At 49.0% G+C, this 27,654-nt stretch overlaps 1 protein-coding gene across 1 annotated transcript in view; it reads left to right on the top strand.

Annotated features, from left to right (window-relative positions):
- Positions 1-15,147, top strand: part of TNRC6B (trinucleotide repeat containing adaptor 6B) — a 189,137-nt gene extending 173,990 nt beyond the window's left edge. The window contains exons 17-23 of the mRNA XM_075321778.1: positions 7,755-7,931; positions 9,046-9,192; positions 9,661-9,744; positions 9,841-10,077; positions 12,495-12,565; positions 12,658-12,797; positions 13,825-15,147. Coding sequence (XP_075177893.1) covers positions 7,755-7,931; positions 9,046-9,192; positions 9,661-9,744; positions 9,841-10,077; positions 12,495-12,565; positions 12,658-12,797; positions 13,825-14,194 — 1,226 coding nt within the window. The 3' untranslated portion in view covers positions 14,195-15,147. The remainder of the gene's footprint in view (positions 1-7,754; positions 7,932-9,045; positions 9,193-9,660; positions 9,745-9,840; positions 10,078-12,494; positions 12,566-12,657; positions 12,798-13,824) is intronic.
- The last annotated feature ends 12,507 nt before the right edge of the window (positions 15,148-27,654 follow it).

The raw sequence follows: 27,654 nt of genomic DNA, 5'->3' as shown, positions 1-27,654 counted from the left end.
ATTCTGCAGTGGGTGGAAGTCACAGGCTCCACCATCTCCGCAGTTCACATCCCGGGCGTAGAAAACTGGGAAGCAGATTTTCTCAGTCGTCAGGGCATGGACGCGGGGGAATGGTCTCTTCACCCAGACGTGTTTCGAGAGATCTGTCGCCGCTGGGGAACGCCGGACGTCGATCTCATGGCGTCACGACACAACAACAAGGTCCCGGCCTTCATGGCACGGTCTCAGGATCACAGAGCTCTGGCAGCGGACGCTCTGGTCCAGGATTGGTCGCAGTTTCTACTGCCATATGTGTTTCCCCCTCTGGCGATGCTGCCCAGGGTACTACGCAAGATCCGGTCCGACTGCCGTCGCGCCATTCTCGTCGCTCCAGACTGGCCGAGGCGGTCGTGGTATCCGGATCTGTGGCATCTCACGGTGGGTCAACCGTGGGCACTTCCAGACCGCCCAGACTTGCTGTCACAAGGCCCGTTTTTCCATCTGAATTCTGTGGCCCTCAACCTGACTGTGTGGCCATTGAGTCCTGGCTCCTAGCGTCTTCAGGGTTATCTCAGGATGTCATTGCCACCATGAGACAAGCCAGGAAGCCAACGTCCGCCAAGATCTATTACAGGTCTTGGCAAATCTTCTTATCCTGGTGCTCTGATAACGGTTTTCCTCCATGGCCGTTTGCCTTACCCACATTCCTTTCATTCCTACAATCTGGAATGGACAAGGGTTTGTCCCTCGGCTCTCTCAAGGGCCAAGTGTCGGCGCTCTCCGTGTTTTTTCAAAAGCGTCCAGCCAGGCTTCCGCAGGTCCGCACGTTCCTGCAGGGGGTTTGCCACATGGTTCCACCTTACAAACGTCCGTTGGAACCTTGGGATCTTAACAGGGTTCTGACGACTCTTCAAAAGCCGCCTTTTGAGCCGCTGCGGGATGTCTCTCTCTCCCGTCTTTCTCAGAAGGTGGCCTTCCTGGTGGCAGTCACATCACTTCGGAGAGTGTCTGAGCTTGCAGCGCTGTCATGCAAAGCCCCCTTCCTGGTGTTTCACCAGGATAAGGTGGTTCTGCGTCCTGTCCCGGAATTTCTCCCTAAGGTGGTATCCCTTTTCATCTAAATCAGGATATCTCCTTGCCTTCCTTTTGCCCTAATCCAATCCACCAGTGTGAAAAGGATTTGCACTCTTTGAATCTAGTGAGAGCACTCCGATTCTACGTGTCTCGCACGGCGCCCCTGCGCCGTTCAGACGCGCTCTTTGTCCTTGTCGCTGGCCAGCGTAAGGGCTCTCAGGCCTCCAAGTCAACCTTGGCTCGGTGGATCAAGGAACCGATTCTCGAGGCCTACCGTACTTCTGGGCTTCCACTTTCTTCAGGGTTGAAAGCCCATTCTACCAGAGCCGTGGGTGCGTCCTGGGCATTGCAGCACCGGGCGACGGCTCAGCAGGTGTGTCAGGCAGCTACGTGGTCTAGTCTGCACACTTTCACGAAGCACTATCAAGTGCATACCTATGCTTCGGCAGACGCCAGTCTAGGTAGGAGAGTCCTCCAGGCGGCGGTTGCCCACCTGTAAGAGGGGGCTGTTTTCGACTCTTTTTATTGAGGTATTGTTTTACCCACCAGGGACTGCTCTTGGACGTCCCAATTGTCTGGGTCTCCCAATGGAGCGAGAAAGAAAAAGGGAATTTCTTTGTCGCTCCTTATTGGGAGACCCAGACAATTGGGTGTATAGCTATGCCTCCGGAGGCCACACAAAGTATTACACTAAAAGTGTAAAGCCCCTCCCCTTCAGCCTATACACCCCCCGTGCTGCCACGGGCTCATCAGTTTTTATGCTTTGTGCGAAGGAGGTCAGACATGCACGCATAGCTCCACAGCTTAGTCAGCAGCAGCTGCTGACTATGTCGGATGGAAGAAAAGAGGGCCCATAACAGGGCCCCCAGCATGCTCCCTTCTCACCCCACTCTTGTCGGCGGTGTTGTTAAGGTTGAGGTATCCATTGCGGGTACGGAGGCTGGAGCCCACATGCTGCTTTCCTTCCCCATCCCTTAATTAGGGCTCTGGGTGAAGTGGGATCCTTTCGGTCTCCAGGCACAGGAGACCGTGCTCCATCCACAGCTCCTGAGGACCATGCTGGATAGGAGCCGAGTATCGTTCAGGGACATGGCCCTGCTACTTTGAGGTACTCTGTGTCCCCGTGGGGACCGCGCACAGCAACACTCCAGCATTGCTGGGTGTGCTAGTGCACCGGGGACAGCAGTGCTGACTGCGTTTGTGCCATTACACACTTCAGCGTCGCTGAGTGTGTTCGTGTAGGGGGACTGCCGCGCTGACCGCCGCTGCCATGGTTATCACTGCGGCGCGGCTGGGACTGTTAGTGCGCCGGGGACTTCCGCGCCGACCGCGCTTATACGGCGGCCGCGCTTATAACTCGAGTCCCCGGCTTTTGCGGCCTAGTCTCGTTTTCTTCCCGCCCCCAGCCCTGCCAGTCAGGGGAATGGCGGGACGCTGTACAGGACGGCAGCACTGACGGCTGGAGCATGCTTTGCATACTCCACCCCCCTCACTCTGCACAGTGGGGCACCAGTTCCTGCACTTTTCTGGGTCACGCCCACGGCTCCCTCCTCTCCTCAGGACGCCGGCAGCCATTCCTCTCAGCTCTGCTACCGCTGGAGAGGAGAGACAAGCTCAGGGAGACCCAGGCAGGATTTCTGGTGCCCACACAACCGCTTTGCGAAGGCGGTAAGCAGCACCTGTGGTGCTGGCCCCACTAGTGCAGAAGTGTACTTATAGATTATATGATTATAGACTATACTTTACACTGTATGGTGCACTGTTGATTTTTGTCTATATACCCTCCTGTATTGCTCAGAGGAGACAACAGCATGTCGTCCACAAATAGCAAGGGTGCCAAAGCACAGACTTACTATGCTGCCTGTGCAGCATGTACGGCTATACTGCCGGCAGGTTCCACTGACCCTCATTGTGTGCAATGCCTGGCCCCTGTGGCACTTTCTCAGCCGGAGCCTCTGCTAAGGGTGGCCCAGGGAGAACCACCTGTTAACACTGTCCAGGTGACAGGGACGGAGTTTGCAGTTTTTACTGAAAGCCATAGTCTCAGAAAGTCTAAGATATTAGAAGCCTTGCAGTCCAGGCCGGCATCTCAAGCCAGGGGCACTGTGGAATCATTGCCCCCTGGTCCCCCTCAGTTGGAACAGCAATGTCCTCCCGGGGTGTCTCATGGATCCCAGGGTGAGGTCTCTGACACGGACCGCAGCCCCAGACCGATTAAGCGAGCTCGCTATGATATCCCCTCGACATCATCACAATGTTCAGGGTCTCAGCGAGAGGACTCTCTGTATGATGAAGCGGAGGTAGCTGATCAGGATTCTGATCCTGAAGCCGCTCTCAACCTTGATACTCCTGATGGGGACGCCATAGTGAATGATCTTATTGCGTCCATCAATGAAATGTTGGATATTTCTCCCTCAGCTCCTCCAGTGGAGGAGTCAGCTTCTCAGCAGGAGAAATTCCGTTTCAGGTTTCCCAAGCGTACAAAGAGTATGTTTCTGGACCACTCTGACTTCAGAGAGGCAGTCCAGAAACACCGAGCTTGTCCAGATAAGCGTTTTTCCAAGCACCTTAAGGATACACGTTACCCTTTCCCCCCTGACGTGGTCAAGGGCTGGACTCAGTGTCCCAAGGTGGATCCTCCAATCTCCAGACTTGCGGCTAGATCCATAGTTGCAGTGGAAGATGGAGCTTCACTCAAGGATGCCACTGACAGACAGATGGAGCTCTGGTTGAAATCCATCTATGAAGCTATCGGCGCGTCTTTTGCTCCAGCATTCGCAGCCGTATGGGCACTCCAAGCTATCTCAGCTGGTCAGGCGCAAATTGACACACTCACACGTACCTCTGCGCCGCAGGTGGCGTCCATAACCTCTCAAACGTCGGCATTTGCGTCCTACGCTATTAATGCTGTCCTGGACTCTGCGAGCCGTACGGCGGTTGCAGCCGACAATTCGGTGGCAATACGCAGGGCCTTGTGGCTGCGGGAATGGAAGGCAGATTTGGCTTCCAAAAAGTGCTTAACTGGATTGCCATTTTCTGGCGACCGTTTGTTTGGTGAGAGATTGGATGAAATCATCAAACAATCCAAGGGAAAGGAAACATCCTTACCCCAGGCCAAACCAAAAACACCCCAACAGAGGAGGGGACAGTCGAGGTTTCGGTCCTTTCGGGGTGCGGGCAGGTCCCAATTCTCCTCGTCCAAAAGGCCTCAGAAGGATCAGAGGAACTCCGACGCATGGCGGTCTAAATCACGCCCTAAAAAGACCGCCGGAGGTGCCGCTACTAAGGCGGCTTCCTCATGACTTACGGCCTCCTCACACCGCATCCTCGGTCGGTGGCAGGCTCTCCCGCTTTTGCGACACCTGGCTACCACAAGTAAAAGACCGTTTGGTGAGAGACATTTTGTCTCACGGTTACAGGATAGAGTTCGGCTCTCGTCCTCCGACTCGATTCTTCAGAACATCTCCGCCTCCCGAGCGAGCCGAGGCTCTTCTGCAGGCGGTGGGCATTCTGAAGGCAGAAGGAGTGGTGGTCCCGGTTCCTCTTCAGCAACAGGGTCACGGTTTCTACTCCAACCTGTTTGTGGTTCCAAAGAAGGACGGGTCCTTCCGTCCTGTTTTGGACCTAAAACTGCTCAACAAACACGTAAGGACCAGGCGGTTCCGGATGGAATCCCTCCGCTCCGTCATCGCCTCAATGTCCCAAGGAGATTTCCTAGCATCGATCGATATCAAGGATGCTTATCTCCACGTACCAATTGCTCCAGAGCATCAGCGCTTCTTGCGCTTCGCCATAGGAGACGAACACCGTCAGTTCGCGGCACTGCCGTTCGGCCTGGCGACAGCCCCAAGGGTTTTCACCAAGGTCATGGCTACAGTAGTTGCGGTACTCCACTCTCAGGGTCACTCAGTGATACCTTACTTAGACGATCTGCTTGTCAAGGCACCCTCTCAAGAGGCATGCCAACACAGCCTCAACGTTACTCTGGAGATTCTCCAGAGTTTCGGGTGGATCATCAATTTTCCAAAGTCCAATCTGACACCGGTCCAATCGCTGACATATCTTGGCATGGAGTTTCATACTCTTCCAGCGATAGTGAAGCTTCCGCTGGACAAACAGCGTTCACTACAGACAGGGGTGCAATCTCTCCTTCAAGGTCGGTCACACCCCTTGAGGCGCCTCATGCACTTCCTGGGGAAGATGGTGGCAGCAATGGAAGCAGTCCCTTTCGCGCCGTTTCACCTGCGTCCACTTCAATGGGACATCCTACGCAAGTGGGACAGGATGCCGACGTCCCTAGACAGGAACGTCTCCCTCTCTCAGGCAACCAAAGCTTCCCTTCGGTGGTGGCTTCTTCCCACATCATTATCGAAGGGGAAATCCTTCCTACCCCCATCCTGGGCGGTGGTCACGACGGACGCGAGTCTGTCAGGGTGGGGAGCAGTTTTTCTCCACCACAGGGCTCAGGGTACGTGGACTCAGCAAGAGTCCTCACTTCAGATCAATGTTCTGGAGATCAGGGCAGTGTATCTTGCCCTAAAAGCGTTCCAGCAGTGGCTGGAAGGCAAGCAGATCCGAATTCAGTCGGACAACTCCACAGCGGTGGCTTACATCAACCACCAAGGTGGGACACACAGTCGGCAAGCCTTCCAGGAAGTCCGGCGGATTCTGCTGTGGGTGGAAGCCACAGCATCCACCATATCCGCAGTTCACATCCCGGGCGTAGAAAACTGGGAAGCAGACTTTCTCAGTCGCCAGGGCATGGACGCAGGGGAATGGTCCCTTCACCCGGACGTGTTTCAGGAGATCTGTTGCCGCTGGAGGATGCCGGACGTCGACCTAATGGCGTCACGGCACAACAACAAGGTCCCAACATTCATGGCTCGATCTCAAGATCACAGAGCTCTGGCGGCAGACGCCTTAGTTCAGGATTGGTCGCAGTTTCGGCTTCCTTATGTGTTTCCTCCTCTGGCACTGTTGCCCAGAGTGTTACGCAAGATCAGGGCCGACTGCCGCCGCGTCATCCTCGTCGCTCCAGACTGGCCGAGGAGGTCGTGGTACCCGGATCTGTGGCATCTCACGGTCGGCCAACCGTGGGCAATGCCAGACCGACCAGATTTGCTGTCTCAAGGGCCGTTTTTCCATCTGAATTCTGCGGCCCTCAACCTGACTGTGTGGCCATTGAGCCCTGTATCCTAGCGTCTTCAGGATTATCTCAAGAGGTCATTGCCACTATGAGACAGGCTAGGAAACCAACGTCCGCCAAGATCTACCACAGGACGTGGAAAATATTCCTGTCGTGGTGCTCTGCTCAGGGGTTTTCTCCCTGGCCATTTGCCTTGCCCACTTTTCATCTCAATCAGGACATCTCCTTACCCTCTTTTTGCCCTCATCCAGTTCACCAGTGTGAAAAGGATTTGCACTTGTTAGATCTGGTGAGAGCACTCAGACTCTACATTTCTCGTACGGCGCCCCTGCGCCGCTCGGATGCACTCTTTGTCCTTGTCGCTGGCCAGCGTAAAGGGACACAAGCTTCCAAGTCAACCCTGGCTCGGTGGATCAAGGAACCAATTCTCGAAGCTTACCGTTCCTCGGGGCTTCCGGTTCCCTCAGGACTGAAGGCCCATTCTACCAGGGCCGTGGGAGCGTCCTGGGCCTTGCGACACCAGGCTACGGCTCAGCAGGTGTGTCAGGCAGCTACCTGGTCGAGCCTGCACACTTTCACGAAACACTATCAGGTGCATACCTATGCTTCGGCAGATGCCAGCCTAGGTAGACGAGTCCTTCAGGCGGCAGTTGCCCACCTGTAGGACGGAGCCGTTACGGCTCTATTATGAGGTATTATTTACCCACCCAGGGACTGCTTTTGGACGTCCCAATTGTCTGGGTCTCCCAATAAGGAGCGACAAAGAAGAAGGGAATTTTGTTTACTTACCGTAAATTCCTTTTCTTCTAGCTCCAATTGGGAGACCCAGCACCCGCCCCTGTTTTTGTATACACATGTTGTTCATGTTAAATGGTTTCAGTTCTCCGATATTCCTTCGGATTGAATTTACTTTAAACCAGTTTATAATTTTTTCCTCCTTCGGTCTTTTGCACCAAAACTGATGAGCCCGTGGCAGCACGGGGGGTGTATAGGCTGAAGGGGAGGGGCTTTACACTTTTAGTGTAATACTTTGTGTGGCCTCCGGAGGCATAGCTATACACCCAATTGTCTGGGTCTCCCAATTGGAGCTAGAAGAAAAGGAATTTACGGTAAGTAAACAAAATTCCCTTCTTTGTTTACTTACCGTAAATTCCTTTTCTTCTAGCTCCTGTTGGGAGACCCAGCACCCGCCCCTGTGCCCTTCGTGCTGGTTGTTCTTTTGTGTACACATGTTGTTGATGTTGATTTGTTCTTATGGTTCATGGTCTTCAGTTCTCCGAACATCCTTCGGATTGAATTTACTCTAGACCAATTTATAAGTTTTCTCCTTCCTGCTTTTGCACCAAAACTGAGGAGCCCGTGGTCCACCGGAGGGTGTATAGGCAGAGAGGAGGGGTTACACTTTTTTAAAAGTGTAATACTTTGTGTGGCCTCCAGAGGCAGAAGCTATACACCCAATTGTCTGGGTCTCCCAATAGGAGCTAGAAGAAAAGGAATTTACGGTAAGTAAACAAAATTCCCTTTTTTTCTACCTGCCTTTGTTTTTTTTCTGCAGGCTCCATTGCACCTCCTGGGAAGAACCATGGTGGTTCTCCCTACAACCAGTTTGACATGATGTCTGGAGATTCTGTGGGACTGCACGGAGGGCCAACGGGTGACAGCTGGTTACCTGCCAAATCACCTCCTTCAAGCAAAATGGGAAGCAAGTCCATTAATACCAGCTGGCCTCCAGGTGAGTGTTGGGAATCATTGCCCACATTAGTTTCCAAACCTCACACTTTAGACAAGGCTGGTAAAGACGACTGCGGCCCTATGGATAGTTTATATGTAAGGCAAAATAGTCATTTATGCAGCGTAGGGGCCATTTTTTTTTAATTATTTTTTTTTAATGCTGCGTTTGCATGAACATCAGCATTATCAGGTCAGTCACATTCCTGTGCAGCTCAGTGAGCTCGTCTGCACCGCCGGTGAGCGCAGGGTTGGCCTGCCATTTCGACTAGTAGGCCTAAGCCACACGACATGAAAATTGGTGCAAGTGGAGTGCGATAAAAAATCGCATTCCACTCGGACCAGTATTAGCCTGTGGGTCAGCTCCCATAAGCGATTATTTTCTCAACCCCAATCAGACCGAGAAAACAATCACAGCATGCTGCGACTGTAATGCGATCATTGTTTCTCTCGCACCCATTCAAGTCTATGGGGCGAGAGAAAAATCACACTGCAGTTGCGGTACACCGGTATACCGCAAGTGCAGGGCGAGAATGGCAATAGCCGGCTACGGAGGAGAGAGGGAGATAAATCCTGCCCTCCCCTCCTCAGTGCCGGCCCACCCCCCGCAGCTGAGGACCGCTCGCACGATCGGACCTCAGTCGCAGGGACACTCGCATGACACTCTGCTCTGCTGCCAGCGTGAGCTCAGTGTCATGCGAGGGGATTGCAGTAATCCTCGTGTGGCCCCGGCCGTATTGTCTCGTCTGTAAAAACAAAACAGAAAAAAAAAAAAAAAAAAGACTGAGCCCTTTTCTGTGGGGCTGCTGGAAAATACCTAGCCCCTTATGGAATCAATGGAGCCTTAGTTAAGTCCCCTCTAACAGGGAGAAAAGTGCCCCTTTCTGCCAATCAGTGCGGATCCCCAACTAGTCAGACCCCCACCATCAATAAGTAATCACCATCATTCTAGATGGACGGATTATTGTAATTGTCACTATTTATTGTTTTAGTCCTGTGTACGAGGAAGGCTAGGGATTTCCTTATCATTTCTAAAAATGTAGATGTTAGAGTATGCCGCATCCACATTAATTACAATGGAGATCAGTCTACATGCTTTTTATCATATTAAATTGCAGAGTTTCAACCAGGCGTGCCATGGAAAGGAATTCAGAATATTGACCCAGAATCTGACCCTTATGTTACCCCTGGCAGTGTGCTGGGGGGTCCAGCCCCATCTCCCATCGTAGATACTGACCACCAGCTACTGCAGGACACCCCAACAGGTAAGGCTGAGTGCACAATGCATTTTTGGTGTCTATCCCAACAGTATATGGTAAATGGAAGCTCAACCATAGACTTCTGTGTAATGGATACATTTCAGGGAGTATTGCCAGTGTACACATTAAAGGGCAAAAAAAATATATATATATAAAAAAAAAAAATAATGTTATTTAAAGTTGATCTTGTACGCAATCTCCAGCAGTTACATTGTGAGCTAATTTTAATTAATTTTTGGCAGTTTTGTAGAAACCTTCAGGTTTGTGATGGGTCACACATTGTGGTCGGTATATGGCCACAAACTGACAGTCGCAACTAATGTGGTTCCAATAACTGCACTCAGTATTTAAATGACCACAGTGTATTCTCGGCTTCACCACAGGAGGGCAGTGTAACCTGCTGATTTTTTATTTTACGTCATTTGCTGGAAACAACACAGTTGGCGATAATGAAACTAGTATTTCACATTTTAGGGTCCACTTCTTCCCTCAACACCTCGCTGCCTTCACCTGGTGCCTGGCCCTACAGTGCCTCAGAGAATATCCACAGCACTTCAGGTATTGGCCCTATATAAAGCCATGGAATCGGGCAGGGTTTGTAGCTGCCTTGTGGAGTATTTTTTACGAGAAAGTATTTATTTTATTTTTTTATAGCACTCTCAGCAAAGTTTGGAGACTATAAATCCACCTGGTCACCAGACCCCATTGGACACAACCCCTCACATCATTCTAACAAGATGTGGAAGAATCAGATGTCCAGGAATAGCCCTGGGCTGCCTCGCCCCCCTCCAGGGCTCACCAACAACCCCAAAGCCACCAACTCCCCCTGGAACAGCACAGCCCCTCGGTCTGCCAGAGGATGGGGGGCACAGGACTCCAGGATGTCATCTGGTAAATGTCTAATGGACCTTGTGTGTGTCCTGCAATGTACACTCCACAATGTCATGATAATTCATCATTCTCACTGAATAATAGACACGACATGATGATTCCAGTCCACGACTATTCAGATATATTTATAACTATCCCTAATGTTTAGAGGCAGCTGAAATGACAGCCTGAAGGAACACTCACTAAAAGGAGTTTCATGTTATCATGTATTTTAGGGTTTGTTTTTTTCACATTTTTTTTTATTTATCATTGTGTAATGATTTTCTTGATTTTAGTCTTTGAGTCCTTAAGAATTTTGCCCGACTTTCGACCATTTAAGGATGCATGTTTTTTGTATCTATATTGTGACGGGTCCTTCTCCCATATCTCACAATCAACCGAGCGAGAGATGGGTGAACAATCCAAAGCATATTTATTCCATGCAATACAGAATGACCATCAAGTAATCCTCCACACAAAGGGTGAACTAGTGCAGTAATGGCATAAATGTGCCGGGCATGAGTCACAATCTTCCAGCAGTCCTTTTCCAGGGAAATCGGGAGGTCTCAGCCTCTCCTCATAGGATCAATCTTAGTCCTTCTCTCTTCTCCTGCTCAGCCAGACTGAATCACTAATCCCTCAGGTAAGCAGAGCGTTTGGATGGATTCCAGGCCCTCTCCCACACACCTAGGGACAGAAGCACTGCAAGGAGTTATAAACCTGCAGACAGGATAAACAATACATCGAATAGACAGACCACCACGCCCAAAACATGAACCCACACAAAATTGTACATGACCCACAATATCCCACCATCACAACCATATATCTATCATAGGGGTACTGGTGACTATTTTACAATCCATTCTATCTATATGAGAGAGTAAATTAGGCACTAGTTTCCCAATGGTATAAGAAGAAAAAAACATAAGTAATGAAAGTGTACTATACAAGGTGAACAACATTTTTTTAAAAGGACAAAGACTTCCTTTCTCCACAATGAATATATTTGAAGATCCAACCTATATTCATACAGACAAAGAGCACACAAATATCAAAATATATGGGTAGAAAGGTATATTGACAACAAAAGGGCTATAATAAACCAAAGATAGTATAAAGGGAAAATTGTGTGTGTGTGTGTGTGTGTGTGTGTGTGTGTGTGCGCCTAATAGGTCAGGTCCCTACCCCAGGGAACGCCAAACACTGGAAAACCCAAAATCCTCTGACCCCCTATTTGCTTATGTAAAGGGGTCGCTAGAAGTAACGTTGCATTATTCTTTATGGAGAGATTACTAGTGCTACTTTCTTTAACTTCCCTCGTCTTTAGGACAGATAGGCGAGCTTAAGCTCTTATAACCTCCTATTGACTTTCTTCCTGATGGCCAATTTCTTTAGAAGTGTCCCCGCCATCTCCTACACACTTGCAATATATGCCAGGTATCCCCAACCTGTGGCTCTCTGGCCCATGTATGGCTCGTGGCTATCTGCCACCTTGGTGCTTTAGCACCAGGTCTAGCAAACGGCTATGAAGAGCAGGTCTCTAGATGGTGACTTTTGTGAGCAGTTGTGCAAAATAGAGCAGATCTGGATGTGCAAATACGGACAGGGAGACAAATGAAGTACGGTAAGCTGCTGGAAATACCGGTCAGAGGGGTGCGTGAAGCGGAGTGTAACAGTGTGGTGGGAATACTAGATGCAAGAATACAGAATAGGACGAAGGTAGGAATCCATGAGTGAAGGTACTCTGCCTTGGGGTGATTTCTGGGGTGAAGCTTTGGCTGTCATTATACCAGTAAAGGAGGTTCTGGGGGTCCCTACTGTGGTGGGGTGGGAGACAAGATGATTATTATTATTATTATTTATTATTATTATAGCGCTATCAATGCCATGGTGCTTTACATGTGAAAGGGGTGTACATAATAGGGACAAGTACAATAATCATAAACAATACAAGGCACAGACAGGTAAAGGAGGACAGAGGTCCCTGCCCGCGAGGGCTCACAGTCTACAAGATGTCCCTTCTCTGGATATGACGCAAACTGAGCTGGATGTGGATCCTAAGGTAACAAATGTTGGAGATAACTGTATTAGAGTTGCCCAAACCTTCTCAGCAGGTTCATCTGACATTGCCTAATGTGTATGGAGGTCCTTATACTGTGTGTTAACAGAATCAAATGGACAGCAGAAAACAATTGGGGGTATATAGCTGCATATAGGATAGGTTTTTGAATGGTCCCTCCAATGACAACCCAGGTCCTGGGTCTTGCTGTCAGAGTTGTGGCTGCTGACCTCTTCATTCCTATTAAAGGACATAAGACCCCCCCCCCCCCCCCCTTGTACTAATGAGCCAAGTACGGCAGCAATCATAATCAGTGATATTCTTATCTGTGTAGTATTTTATATGGAAATTCCTAAACTACATTGACCTCTTCTAGGCTCTACCTGGAGTGACGGCAGTTCTATGCGCGCTAGTTTTTGGCTCATCCTTCATAATCTTACACCACAGGTATGATCAGGCGTTGTTACTTCTTTCTAAAATAATGGTAATTTTTTTTTCTTTTTACGATTTTTGTGATATCTTATTTAACTTCTTTCTAGATCGACGGCTCTACGCTGCGGACGATCTGCATGCAGCATGGCCCCCTGCTGACATTCCATCTCAACCTCACCCAGGGCACAGCGCTCATCCGATACAGCACCAAACAGGAGGCAGCCAAGGCCCAGAATGCCCTGCACATGTAAGTCCTCGTAGCCGCAAAATGGAAAATACTACAAATGTATGCTGACTCGTTAAGATCTATACAAGAGATATATCCACCTCTCCTCCCTTTCAGTTATCTCAGCCAGAGGTAACATATTTTCTGTCTAGGTTAAGATATTAGAGAATCTCTCAACATTTAGAGATGCATGTAGAACTTGTGACGTAATATCTGACTTCCGGCACCGCACCTCCCAGAGTGTCTGAGTGGTTGTCAGTCTGTGTGGGGGTTGCAATGCGATTACAACTGCTGCTGTCCATACACAGAGCGGTGACTGAATCTGCGCTGTCTGGGATCGGCATGCTGCCAGGAGGATTAAAGTTCTTTTCCTCCCAGCAGCGAGGTTTAGTGTGCAGGCGCCAGGCAGGTTCAGAATGCTATTAAAGGGAACCTATCACCAGGATTTCACTTTATAAGCTGCATCCACCACCAGTAAGCTCTTATATACAGCATTTTATAATCCCGTATATAAGAACCCAGGCAACTCTGTATAACATAAAAAAAGACTTTTTATTCTACTCACATGCGAGGCAGTCGGGTCCGATGGGCGTCACTGGTCTCAGTCCGGCTCCTCCTCTCTTCCTTCATAGCTCCGTGTGGATGAAGCATCCTGTGTCATCCATGCACAGGTCTCCATTGCACTCCTGCGTATGCTCACTTTGATCTGCCCTGCTAGTACTGTAATGTACAGGTGTGGGGAAAGATCAGACTGTCCGCACATGCGCACTACAATACTTTGATCTACCCTCAGCAGGGTGGTTCATAGTGTGCTTGCGCAGGACCGCAATGGAGGCCTCTGTGTAGATGACTTAGGATGTATCCTCTACATGGAGCTGGAAAGGAGTTCAGCGAATGCATAATATAGAGGAGGCATCGGACCGAGAGCAGCGACACCCATCGGTCCTGACCACCATGCAGGTGAGTATAAAAGAGCTTTTTAACGTTCTACAGAGCGGCCTGTAGATGCTTTGTATATTAATTATTTCTTATATATTTGTGAACCTAGGTGCGTTTTGGGTAATACGACCATCCTGGCGGAATTTGCAACGGATGAGGAGGTGAGCCGTTACCTTGCACAAGCTCAGCCGCCAACTCCCTCTGCTCCTGGCGCAGGCTGGCAGCCTTTGGAAGTGGGACAAAACCATCAGGCTGAACCGGTAGGACCAGCCCTTAACCTTTTCGGAGGATCCACGGGGCTGGGACAATGGAGCAGTGGCGGTGGTGGTAGTGACCTGCCAGGTGTATCTCTATGGGGTTCACCAAGCTACACATCCAGCCTGTGGGGGGTGCCCAGCACAGAGGACGCCCATCGGATGGGCAGCCCCGCCCCTTTGCTTCCCGGTGATCTATTGGGAGGAGGGACTGACTCAATATGAACTTTTGAACTTTCAACTCTGACCTCGTGACCTTTTCAGAGCAGCAGCAGCACTAACTTGACCTTTTTTTTTATTTTATTTTTTTCGAAACTTGCAATAAGTAAATTTTTTTTTGTTTATCTAAAGAGGATAAAAAAAAAGAAAACAGAACGATAAATCAGGTGGGTTTAAGTTAAGACTCCTGATCGCCAATGTTACAAAAGCCTGCGGTCACTTTCAAAGTGGTTGTTTTTTATTTTCCTTTTTCAATTATTTTCCTCTTTTTATATTTTTTTTTTTTTATTTTATTTTTATTTTTTTGTGCTTGCAGTTTCCTTCCTCTCCTCCCCCCTCCATGGAAGATCAGAAGTAAAGGGGGGGAGGAAGGGGGTCCTGGAATGAAATGGTCTGGGGGGGGAGGGAAACCTAGAAAATGAAAGAAAAAAAAAAAAAACACAAAAAAGGACAAAAAACACATATCAGTCTTGAAATACTTGAATAATGAAAGCCAATGTTGAAAGACAATGTGAATTCACAAAACCTACCATTTAAGAGTCATTTTGTGCTGGGGGGGGGGATTCAGAGTTGGGTGGTTTATTTTTATTTTTTTGTTTTATTTTACATGGCATTTTGGGACTGCTGAAAACAAATTATGTTGGTGCAAAAAGTTTTTTTTTTTTTTTTTGAAGATGCAGGGAGGAGGGGTATTTAAAAATGGAGAGAAAAATAAAAAGATCCGGTTTGCTGCCAGAGCGGGCTGTGACATGTTGCACATTAATGCACTAAAGTTCTCACTGGTAGCAAAAAAAAAGTGCTTTACCCATCAATAGAGCTGTTTGTCTTCAGGGTAAGTCAGTAAAATGCTCCTCTAACGTGCATTGAATGAACATTTCAAGGTAAAACGTGGCAACGTAAGCACCTATTTCTTTCCCAGCTTGGGGACGGGTGGGGGAGGGGAGGGTGGCATGGCTGGCAAAGGAAACCAAATTGCATCATGCTCATCTTGTATCGTGTACTGTGACAGTCATGACTTATTTTTTTGTCTTTCCCTTTTCATCCGGTTGCCCCTGTTGGGTACACCGTCAAAGATTTAATGTAAATATTCCAAGAGAATTTTTTTATGGTGTTCCTCGGACATCTGCAGCACAGATTGCAGGGGGAAACGTCCTGCCGGGGGGGGAGGCTTTCAGTTAGGGTGGTGATGACAGCATACTCTCCCCCCCCAGGTGTTGTTTGTTTGCGTTTGTTTATACCCTTTTTTGTTATGTTCCTGGGAATCTTGCATATTACAGTGCATTACGTCCACGGGATCCATAAGTTCTATTTGCTGCCAGAGAGGCCTTCATTTTCTAGATATGTTCTGGTAACGGAAGGGTCAATGTCTGAACTCTGATCTCTTATCGGTGGCACTTACAGTTTCTCGTTCATTGTCGCCTCATGGATTCTTGGATGTCGGTGTCAAAAAAAAAATGCAATTTAGAAGATGGCCAGTGGGCACAGCGGACTTCCACAAATGCAAGAACAGCACTTGGCACGCATCACATATGTTAATTCTGCATTGGATTTCTGAGATACACTTAAGTGACAGCAATGCATAGATTTATTAGTAGGCCTGGTTTACGAGCCTTCTGTAGTTGCTGCATATATTGCACTGCCAGTACCCAAACCGTCGCTTCTGTTTTCCACCGAATACCAGTAACACTGATCCTATTACCACTGCAGCCAGGCCGAGTCTCCAGGTAAACCGCACTGTGTATCCAATGTTTTTTTCGTTCCAGGCCTGTAAAACTCCCACAATACAGCCCTATCGAAAGCCTTCGGGTAAGTTCAGATAGGCCGGAAATTGCTGCAGGTTTGTTACAATACTCATCCGCAGGGTTTTCAAAACTACCGTATTTTTCGGATTATAAGACACACTTTTCCTCCCAAAAATTTAGAAGGAAAATGAGGGGTGCGTCTTATAATCCGAATGGAACTTCCTGGGAGGTGGTGACGAGGGGTCACAGGAGGCAGGGGCAATGCTGCGGGGCGAGTGCTGTCCTGGGGCAGCAGATGTGGGCGCTGTGTTGTAGAGGCTGCAGGTGGTGTGGGCTTCAAATAATGGCGGCCAGAGTCGGTGTGTGCACAAATGGAGCTCTTGGCTCAAGATTCATCTGCACACGCGCCACCTCCTGCCCATTGATCTCCCAGCAGCAGACTTAAGGAAAATGCGACCGGAGGTGACTTGTCATTGAACCGGTAGCTCAATCTGCGCACGCGCCGACACCAGCCGCCCTTTCTTTGAAGTCCGCACCACTGACAGCATATGTGACACTCGCCACTCCGGGACATCCGCCGCACTACCTGCAGCATCACCCTCCTTCACCACCGTCCCTGCCTTCTATGACCCTCGCTTCACCACCGCTGCTGCCGCACCTGGTAAGAGACCACCGGATTAGAAGATAGACCCCTTTTTTTCACTTTTTTTTTTTTTGGGCCCTATATTTGGGGTGTCTTATAAACCAAAAAATGCGGTAATGTCGGAGGGATAAAATTAATGCAGACATGTGAGCATGCGGCGACCTCGCATCCTTTGCAATGCATAGGATGACAACCACGCCAAACTCCGCCACAAAATCTGCAACAGAAATGATCCGCCTGGTCTGAACTTGCCCTTGGGCCGTATTACGTACCCAGAGTTGTGAATGAATACAGTTTTACAGATAAAAATAACACAATACCATTATGTATAATCTGCTGCTAAGCGTATTGCTCCTTCATAACATGCTCTGCATCTCTACAGAGGATATGCCAGAAATATACGCTAGAGGACTGGGTGCACACCTTTCCCCATATATTTCTATGGGGGCTTTTGTGGCATAACCTCTGTAGCAAATGGGAATATTCCCTAAAGGTTGACATATTACAATGAGTGTTATTATAAAGGGGAAGTATAATATAAATTCCATAGGTGTGTGATTGTCCTAAATCTTACAATACAGATGTGCACTGAGTCCCATTCATACAGTCTGAATTGTATTCCCTTTAAATATTTCGGTAGGTGCGACTCCTACAAAAGAAGAAGAAAAAAGGCCATTTCTTATTTTGTGATTTTTGAGATCTTAAAGAGACCGTTTGAGCAGACAGAGCTCCATTAGGCTGCTTCATACCCATGGCGTAGTGGGTGCTGTTTTGCAGAGCCACGTGCTGAACTGATTCCAGGCGTGGGCGATCACATGCGGTGATGGGCCCAATACACCACCCTTCTAGGCTTACTGACATGTACACTCGGCACATTTAGGTTGGGATTCTTGGCTAACATCTAGAAGGTTCCTGAATGTCTGTTGACAGCGTCTCTTTAATCTGTAACCCCCTCCCCCCCCCCCCTATTTGCTGACCCCACAATCATTCCTGTACTGTGCCAATCTCTTCTACGATGTAAGATGGCACCTCCTTATTTAGGAGAAAGTCCTATAATGATGAATCTTGGTAGTGGTCTGCTGTTTTGCACCCCGGGATGTATTTACTTGTCATTGTAATGAATTACAACTAATCGGTGCAGTATGTAATCTGAAATGAAGGGTACCACTTATTAAAGGGGTTTCGTAGATTAGAGCTATATCCGGTATTGGAGCTCAGCCCCATTAACATCCACGTGACTAAGCTGCAATCCCAGACATGGCCTTCAGACAAGAGTGGTGCTGTTTCTGAAGTAACGCCTCTTGGTCACCAGTTTGGCTCCTGCTGAAGTTCGGAGATCAGATGCGTATATATACATTGTCATTAGTGTTACCATCTTATGATCGCTACTTGTGGCATTTTATTGGTTGCTGGTGTTGGCGTGCTTTTATTTATTTTTTTAGCTTTTTTTTTTTTTTTGTTTTTTTAATCATCCTAAGTGCTGGACCTCATTGGTGGCTTGCTGGTTTCCTGCATTGGCACAGAAGTGTGTGGCTGACGTCTAGTATTTAGTTTGGCATGTTAGTCTTTTTAAGCGCACTCCAAGCTGACGAGTCCGGTCATCCGTGAGCCGCTCCATCTCCGTATCCACTGACCCCCGCTAAATGTCCGCCTAGAGAAGCCCTAATGAATGATATGCCAGCTTCCCCAGCAAGAGACCCTTTTATTGATCGGGTCCTAGGACTCTCAGGCTCAACTTGCATTTGGGACTGGGGAGCGGGTGCATGGACATCTATAGGGGACGTCATTAGTGTGGCAGTAGGAACAAGTCACTTGTGTGCTAGCCAGGCTCCTACACCCAAGCAGTCCTCCCCCTTCTCAGCACTTATCCCTTTACCAATGCTTGGCTTGCTTGTCTAACACATCTTGTGACACCTCGTCCCTTATCTTAACGGCTGGGAACGACCCGGATTCATAGTGTGCCGACAAACCGATGATGTCAGTATTGTGGACCAAGTTATTCTGAAGTTGATCATTACAGTGGATCCTGACCAGATCCTCCTGTTTTGAGGGTCAGTAAATGAATGTTGGATGAGTCGACGATGAAGGTGCTGGATCCTCTGGCCGCTCAGTTTGGGCCCGTATCTATGCATTATGTAGTAATTATTGTGATGCTGCTTGGCACTGTTGGCTGTGCGTGTGTAAGACTGAATCTGAGGCCGACGTCCTGTTATTTTTTTTTTATTTTTTTTTTTTATTTTTTTGTGTTTTTTGGTAACTTTTTATTGTATGAATTGGGTTCATTTGCTTCTTATTTTTTGACTCCCAACATGGATATTCTGACACGGAGAAAATATGCAGCATTGCTCAGCAATCGACAAGCCATGCGCCATGATTGCTTTGCACGTCTTACTGCTTGCCGCGGGCTAATTCACCGCATGCACTTATACTAGTAAATGGCCATTAGGGCCATGTGGACAGTGAGCGGGGTTGGGAATACGTGCCGAAAAATCGCATGGTCATCTGTGCTGGGAGTTTTGCAAGAGGGACACCCCTATACTGTAGGGTACGGGGTATATAGCCCTGGTGGGAGTAACACATCATAGACTACAGGTGTGGCTCGGGGCATGGATCCACGGGATCCGCTCTAGGCCGCCCTTAAGTTTATTGTTGGGCATTTACCATGGGGCGTAGAACGGCCTCTACACTATTGGGGTTACACGATGGCTGTATGCACGCTGTATTAGAAGTGTAATATATACCCGTGGGGACACTCCATGTTGTTCTTAATACCCACTAATTGACCTCCAACACAAATCAATACCAGTATATTCTGAACATTTCAACCATTCCTGACTTGAAAGTATCCAAAGTGATGTATAGGTGTAACTCCTAGAGCAGCCTTTGGCTTCAGCCCCATTGGCAGTGTTTCTTGTCATTGTCTATGTTACATTATAAGTATGTTTTCACAACATGGTTCAGAATGTCACTTTTGCTCCCGTGTGGTACCCTAAGGATAGGTGGGCATCCAAACTCTGGGGTCCCCCTCTCTTCCTAAAAGTAGGGGAACGGATATCCCTTGTACAACGTTAGTCCTAGTGACCCGATGTTCAGGGAACTACAACACCGTTGCAGGGTAAATCTGCGGAGGAGACTCTCCTGTGTGAGAATCTGTGGGGTCCCAGATATGCCATCAGACCCGCGGCTCTTATTTAATGCACAGCTGCCTATAGAGATTATTGGAAGTAATAAAAATGTACAAGGGCTCCAGTAGCTGGAACTGTCACTGATCTCTTCCTTATGTCATTTGTCTAAAAATCCCTTTAAAAGGGAATCTGTCATCAGCTTTTTGATATGTAATCTGAGAGCAGCATATTGTCAGGGCAGAAAACCCAATTCCAGCGGTATCATTTACAGACCTGCTTGCAGCTGTTTTGATTAAAATCCCTGTTTTATCTGCAATTCTGTGAATACTGAGCTCTGTGTAGCCCCGCCTACAACACTGATTGGCAGTCTATGCAGACAGCAGCCAATCAGTGTTGTAGGCGGAGTTAAACAGCTCCCAAATATGGAGGACTACATCATACAAGACACATAGTCCCGTAGTGATAATCTCCTTCTGACAAAACACTGATTTTATTGAAACTGCAACGTACAGCTTAAGTGATACTTTGGAGGAGGTCCGTCATAACATCTTATACCCAGCATTATCATATGACCCGAACGCACACTCGCCCTGTACCCAACAGACCCAGGCCAGACAGCGTTGGTTCCACTCATTGCCATTTGTGCTTTGTACATCTATGTAAAAGGCTGCGTCTTTCCAGCGGAAGTTACATTACTTTCTATGTGCTGCTAATTTTTCCTTGTGTATTTTGTTATTTGAAAGAATCTTATTAGTCATATATTATGCATTTAAAGGGACAGTGTACCCTGTTTATAGCTCTTGCGTCTTCTCTCTGTCTGTACCCAGGGGCATACAGAATCCTTTTTACATTTTGAGATATATATTGTACATCAAAGTCCTATTTTTGTCATTAGGAAGAGGACGGATTGTAGCAGTCGATATTCGGGAAGATCTTTTGATCCTGTGACACCATAAAGCTTCCTCCTATTAGCTAGTATTCTCGTGCATACGGACGGACTCCGCCGTGTGTAGGTGCGGGACGCACTTTATTATGGCGAATACCTCTTTATGTGGATTAACATGCACACACTTCTACCCTCATCTTATATATATTTTTTCTTTTTTTATGCCCCAGCTAATATGTGCAGAATTCAGGGAAACATAAAATATCTGTACCACTTTAAATTTCCACCATTGGCTGCAAATGTTGATGCCATTAACAGGGATATTACTATTAAAAAAGGTGATGTTTAAAACGCTGCATTGTATATAATGACACAAGCTCATGAATAACCTGTCTACAAATAAAAAGGTGCTTGTCAGCAAATGCTCATAGTTTTCCTTCTGTACGTGCAATGGCGCTGCCTTTTTGTATACTGTGAGCGCTTTCCAATCGCCTCCTGGTGTATTCTCTCCGCTGTGGTTATGGTGATTGACAGGTGCAACAGCAAACTGCATACTCCTTAGAGCCATCACGAGAAAATAGTATTACTTAGGGCAACCACAGACTAATTTCTACTCTTTGTGACCTTGTGACATGACTGTTTACACTTCTTTCTAAATCGCCCCCTTCTCATTCCTGTAAATTTTCATTTCTTCAAGAACCTTGCTTGCCTATGGTGCTATCTATGAAAAGCCTGTATTGCTGAATTTACATAACTTAAAGGGTTGTCCACTTTGGGGGGGGGGGGGGGGGGGGAGTGTGTATAAACAATATATATATATATATATATATATTATAGTGTGTGTTTGTGTGTATATGATATATTATATATATTACATTAAATATATATATTTAATATATATATATATATATATATATATATATATATATATATATATATATATATATATATATATATATATATATATATATATATATATATATATATATATATATATATATATATAGATGTTTATTATATTACATTTAATATATATTTTTCTTCAGCGCTCTATTGGGAGACCCAGACGATTGGGGTATAGCTACTGCCCTCTGGAGGCCACACAAAGCACTACATCAAAAGTGCAAGGCCCCTCCTCCTCTGGCTATACCCCCCCCGTGGTATCACGGGTTCTCCAGTTTTAGCTTTGTGTGCGAAGGAGGTCAGACATCCACGCATAGCTCCACAGATTTTAGTCAGCAGTAGCTGCTGACTATGTCGGATGGAAGAAAAGAGGACACATATAGTGTCCCCAGCATGCTCCCTTCTCACCCCTGGATGGTGTTGTAAGGTTGAGGTACCTATTGCTGGTACAGGGCTGGAGCCTGACATGCTGCTTTCCTTCCACATCCCCCTGAGAGGCTCTGTGGAAGTGGGATCCTGCCGGCCTCAAAGCTCTGACGCCGGGCTCCATCCACAGACCCATTTGAACCTGTTGGATACGGAGCTGGAGTACCGTTCAGGGACATGGCCCTGCACCATTACAGGTACTCTGTGTCCCCGTACACACAGGCACAGCACACTCCAGGCTTGCTGGGTGTGCTAGTGCGCCGGGGACAGTAATGGGTTACAGTCACTGCAGCTTTGCTGAGTGACTTTGTGTTTTGGGAACTACCGCGCCGGACGCTCCGGGAGCGGCGGCGCGGCTGGGACTTGTAGTTCGCCGGGGACTGGGCGCCGACCGCGCTTTTACGGCGGCGGCGCTTATAAATACAGTCCCCGGCTTCTGCGGCCTAGGGCCGCTTCGTTCCCGCCCCCTCCCTGTCACTCAGGGAAGGGGACAGGCGCTGAGCAATCAGCAGCGCCGAGGGCTGGAGCCTTTTTACATGCTCCAGCCCTCTCACTGCACACTGTCGGGCGCCGGATTCCCGCTCTGCCTTGGGGGCACGCCCACGGCCCGCCCCTCCTCACATGAGCTGGGGAAGAAGCCGGCAGCCATTACTGAAGTCCGAGCTCGGATTTTCAGCAACCAGGCAGGACGGTGGCGATCATACACCCGCTGATAGGCGGGCGGTAAGCGGCACACATAGTGCTGAACACAGATAAATGCAGTGTGTACATGTGTTGTTTTTAACTGCACAGGTCGCTATATGCCCGCTTGGGGAGCGACGCATTAGCAGCAGGAAAGCAGGTGTGCTAAGGCACAGGCTTTCTAGGCTACTTGTATCGCAGACTGAGATGCTCATTTGTGTTTTTGTGTTGTACATTCCACTGTACAGTCGCTAGTCTTAGCTATATTCTCCTGGAAGGGCTAGACTACAGCAGCAGAAAACCAAGGGTGCTGGGGCACAGGTTTTTTTCTATGCTGCTTGTATTGCATGGGCTGCAGTGTGCATTTGTACTGGTGCTTGTATGCTATACATTGCACTGTATGGTCACTCTTCCGGGCCATATTCCCCTAGATGACTAGTCTACAGCAGCAGTAGAGCTGGGGTGCCACGGCACAGGCATCTACGCTGCTTGTATTGCATGTGCTGCAGTGGTCATTTGTACTTGTGCTGGTATGCTATACATTGCACTGTACGGTCGCCATTCTTGGCGCTATAATCCTAGATGGCTAGTCGGCAGCAGCATATAAGCAACACAGGCTTTCAATGCTGTTTTTACTGCATGTGATACTGTTCCACGGCACTGACCCCCATTGTCTGCAATGCTCTCCTGTAGCACTTGGTCAGCCGGGGTCTCTCCTAGACGTGGCCAAAGGAACCACCTGTCAACCCTGTCCAAGGACAGGGACAGAGTTGCAGTTTTTGGCTGATATATTGTCATCAGACAGGCCATGCGCAATCTGGTTCATTGCTCCCTGGCCACCCTCATTGGGAATAAAATCGGTGCTCCGGGGGGGTCCCAGGAGGACTCTCTGTATGGTGAGGCAGACGTAGCTCATCAGGACTTTGATCCTGACACCGCTCTCAATCCGGATACACCGGATGGTGACGCCATAAGGAATGATCCTATAGCGTCCATCAATGGAATGTTGGATCTTTCTCCCTCAGCTCCCCCAGCGGAGGAGTCAACTTCACAGCAGGAGAAGTCCCATTCCAGTAGCTCAAACGTATATTGAGTATTTTTCTGGCCACGCTGAATTCAGAGAAGCAGTCCAGGAACACCACGCTTACCAGATAAGCGTTTTCTCCAAACGTATTAAGGATACACGTTATCCCCTTCCCCCTGACGTGGTCAAGCGCTGGACCCAGGGTCCAAAGGTGGATTCTCCAATCTCCAGGCTTGCGGCTAAAGCCATAGTTGCAGTGGAGATGGGACTTCACTTAAAGATGCCATTGACTGACAGATGGACTCTGATTGAAATCTGTCTATGAGGCTATCGGCGTGTCGGTTGCTCCGGCATTCACAGCCGTAGGGGCACCCTAAGCTTTCAGCTGTTCTTGACGCAGCTGGTCTTGAGCATATGTACATCTATGCCGCAGGGGCGTCCGTAACCTCGCAATGTCTGCATTGCGACTTACCCTATTGATGCTGTCCTGGAAGGACAGTCGAGGTTTCGGTCCTTCCCAAGCTCGGGCAGGTCCCACTTGTCCTCGTCCAAAAGGGCTGAAAAGCCTCAGAGGGGCTCAGCTTCCGGCCGGGCTCAATCACGCCCAAGGAAGGCAGCCGGAGGAACCGCTACCAAGGCGGTCTCCTCATGGCTCTCAGCTCTCTCATCTCTCCGCATCCACGGTCGATGGCAGACTCGCTCGCCTTTGGCGACATTTAGCTGCCACAGGTCACAGACCGGTGGGTGAGGGACATTGTGCCCACGTGCACAGGACAGAGTTCGGTTCTCGTCCTCCGACTCGATTCTTCAGACCGTCCCCACCTCCCCACCGAGCCGATGCTCTTCTGCAGGCAGAAGGAGTGGTAATCCCTGTTCCTCTTCAGGAACAAGACACGGTTTTTTCTCCAATCTGGTTGTGGTGCCAAAAAAGGATGGCTCTTTCCGTTCCGTTCTGGACCTAAAACTGCTCAACAAGCACGTGGAGGCCAGGCGGTTCCGGATGAAACCCTCCGCTCCGCCATTGCCTCAATGTCTCAAGGAAATTTCCTAGCATCAATAGACATCAAAGATGCTTATCTCCACGTGCCGATTGCTACAGAGCACCAATGTTTTTTCTACGTTTCGTGATAGGTGACGACCATCTTCAGTGCGTAGCTCTGCCATTCGGTCTGGCGACAGCCCCACGGGTGTTCACCAAGGTCATGGCGGCAGGGGTAGCAGTCTTGCACTCACAGGGACACTCTGTGATCCCTTACTTGGATGATCTACTTGGCAAGGCACCCTCTCAAGAGGCATGCCAACTCAGCCTGAATGTTGCGCTGGAGACTCTCCAGACGTTTGGGTGGCTCATCAACTTCTCAAAGCCAAACCTGTCACCGACCCAATCACTAACGTATCTTGGCAGGATTTTCATACCCTCTCAGCGCTAGTGAAGCTTCCGCTGGACAAGCAGCGGTCACTACAGACTGGGGTGCAGACTCTCCTTCAAGGTCAGTCGCACTCCTTAAGACGCCTCATGCACTTCCTCGGGAAGATGAGCAATGGAGGCGGTTCCGTTTACGCAGTTTCATCTGCGTCCACTTCAATGGGACATTCTCCGCCAATGGGACGGGAAGTCAACATCCCTGAACAGGAAAGTATCCCTTTCACAGACGGCCAAGGACTCTCTGTAATGGTGGCTTCTTCCCACCTCATTATCACAGGGAAGATCCTTCCTACCACCGTCTTGGGCGGTGGTCACGACAGATGCGAGTCTGTTAGGGTGGGGAGCAGTTTTTTCTCCAACACAGGGCTCAGGGTACGTGGACTCAGCAGGAGTCCACCCTTCAGATCAATGTTCTGGAAATCAGAGCAGTGTATCTTGCCCTTATAGCCTTCCAGCAGTGGCTGGAAGGAAGGCAGATCCGAATTCAGTCGGACAACTCCACAGCGGTGGCATACGTCAACCACCAAGGGGGGACACGCAGTCGGCAAGCCTTCCAGGAAGTCCGGCGGATTCTGATGTGGGTGGACTCCACGGCCTCCACCATATTCGCAGTTCACATCCCCGGCGTAGAAAATTGGGAAGCAGACTTCCTCAGTGGCCAGGGCATGGACGCAGGGGAATGGTCCCTTCACCCGGACGTGTTTCAGGAAATCTGTCGCCGATGGAGAAGGCCGGACGTCGACCTAATGGCGTCCCGGCACAACAACAAGGTCCCAACCTTCATGGCACGGTCTCGCGATCAAAGAGCTCTGGCGGCAGACGCCTTAGTGCAAGATTGGTCGCAGTTCCGGCTCCCTTATGTGTTTCCACCTCTGGCACTCTTGCCCAGAGTGCTACGCAAGATCAGATCCGATTGCAGCCGCGTCATACTCGTCGCCCCAGACTGGCCGAGGAGGGCGTGGTATCCGGATCTGTGGCATCTCACGGTCGGCCAACCGTGGGCACTACCAGACCGACCAGACTTACTGTTCCAAGGGCCGTTTTTCCATCGGAATTCTGCGGCCCTGAACCTGACTGTGTGGCCATTGAGTCCTGGATCCTAGCGTCTTCAGGATTATCCCAAGGGGTCGTTGCCACCATGAGACAGGCTAGGAAGCCCACGTCTGCTAAGATCTACCACAGAACGTGGAGGATATTCTTATCCTGGTGCTCTGCTCAGGGAGTGTCTCCCTGGCCATTTGCATTGCCTACCTTTCTATCTTTCCTGCAATCTGGGTTAGAAAAAAGGTTTGTCGCTCGGCCCCCTTAAAGGTCAGGTCTCGGTGCTATCCGTCTTTTTTCAGAGGCGTTTGGCGCGCCTTCCTAAGGTGCGCACGTTCCTACAGGGGGTTTGCCATATCGTACCCCCGTACAAGCGGCCGTTAGATCCATGGGATCTGAACAGGGTACTAGTTGTCCTCCAGAAGCCGCCTTTCGAGCTTCTGAGGGAGGTTTCACTTTCTAGACTATCACAGAAAGTGGCTTTTCTGGTAGCGATCACATCTCTTCGGAGAGTGTCTGAGCTGGCAGCGCTGTCATCCAAGGCTCCCTTCCTGGTCTTCCACCAGGACAAGGTAGTGCTGCGCCCCATTCAGGAGTTTCTCCCGAAGGTGGTATCCTTTTTTTCATCTTAATCAGGATATCTCTTTGCCTTCGTTTTGTCCTCATGCAGTTCATCGGTATGAGAAGGATTTACTTTTGTTAGATCTGGTGAGAGCACTCAGAATCTACATTTCCCGCACGGCGCCCTTGCGCCGTTCGGATGCACTCTTTGTCCTTGTCGCTGGTAAGCCCAAAGGGTCGCAGGCTTCTAAGGTCACCCTGGCTCGATGGATCAAAGAACCAATTCTTGAAGCCTACCGTTCTGCTGAGCTTCCGGTTCCATCAAGGCTGAAGGCCCATCCTACCAGAGCCGTGGGTGCGTCCTGGGCATTGCGACACCAGGCTTCGGCTCAACAAGTGTGCCAGGCAGCCACCTGGTCCAGCCTGCACACTTGCACCAAGCATTATCAGGTGCATACCTATGCTTCGGCGGATGCCAGCTTAGGTGGAAGAGTCCTGCAGGAGGCAGTGACACCCCCGTAGGGGAGGGCTGTTTTTGCAGCTCTAACATGAGGTATTTCTTTACCCACCCAGGGACAGCTTTTGGACGTCCCAATCGTCTGGGTCTCCCAATAGAGCGCTGAAGAAGAAGGGAATTTTGTTACTTACCGTAAATTCCTTTTCTTCTAGCTCTTATTGGGAGACCCAGCACCCGCCCTGTTGTCCTTCGGGATGTTTTTTTGTTGATTGCGGGTACACATGTTGTTCATGTTGAACGGTTTTTCAGTTCTCCGATGTTATTCGGAGTTAATTTGTTTAAACCAGTTATTGGCTTCCTCCTTCTTGCTTTGGCACTAAAACTGGAGAACCCGTGATACCACGGGGGGGGTATAGCCAGAGGAGGAGGGGCCTTGCACTTTTGATGTAGTGCTTTGTGTGGCCTCCAGAGGGCAGTAGCTATACCCCAATCGTCTGGGTCTCCCAATAAGAGCTAGAAGAAAAGGAATTTACGGTAAGTAACAAAATTCC

Source organism: Anomaloglossus baeobatrachus, chromosome 8 (genome assembly GCF_048569485.1).
Source record: "Anomaloglossus baeobatrachus isolate aAnoBae1 chromosome 8, aAnoBae1.hap1, whole genome shotgun sequence".
Lineage (NCBI taxonomy): Eukaryota > Metazoa > Chordata > Amphibia > Anura > Aromobatidae > Anomaloglossus > Anomaloglossus baeobatrachus.
Note: the sequence above shows the minus strand (reverse complement) of the source record. Positions and strands in the feature narration are given on the sequence as shown.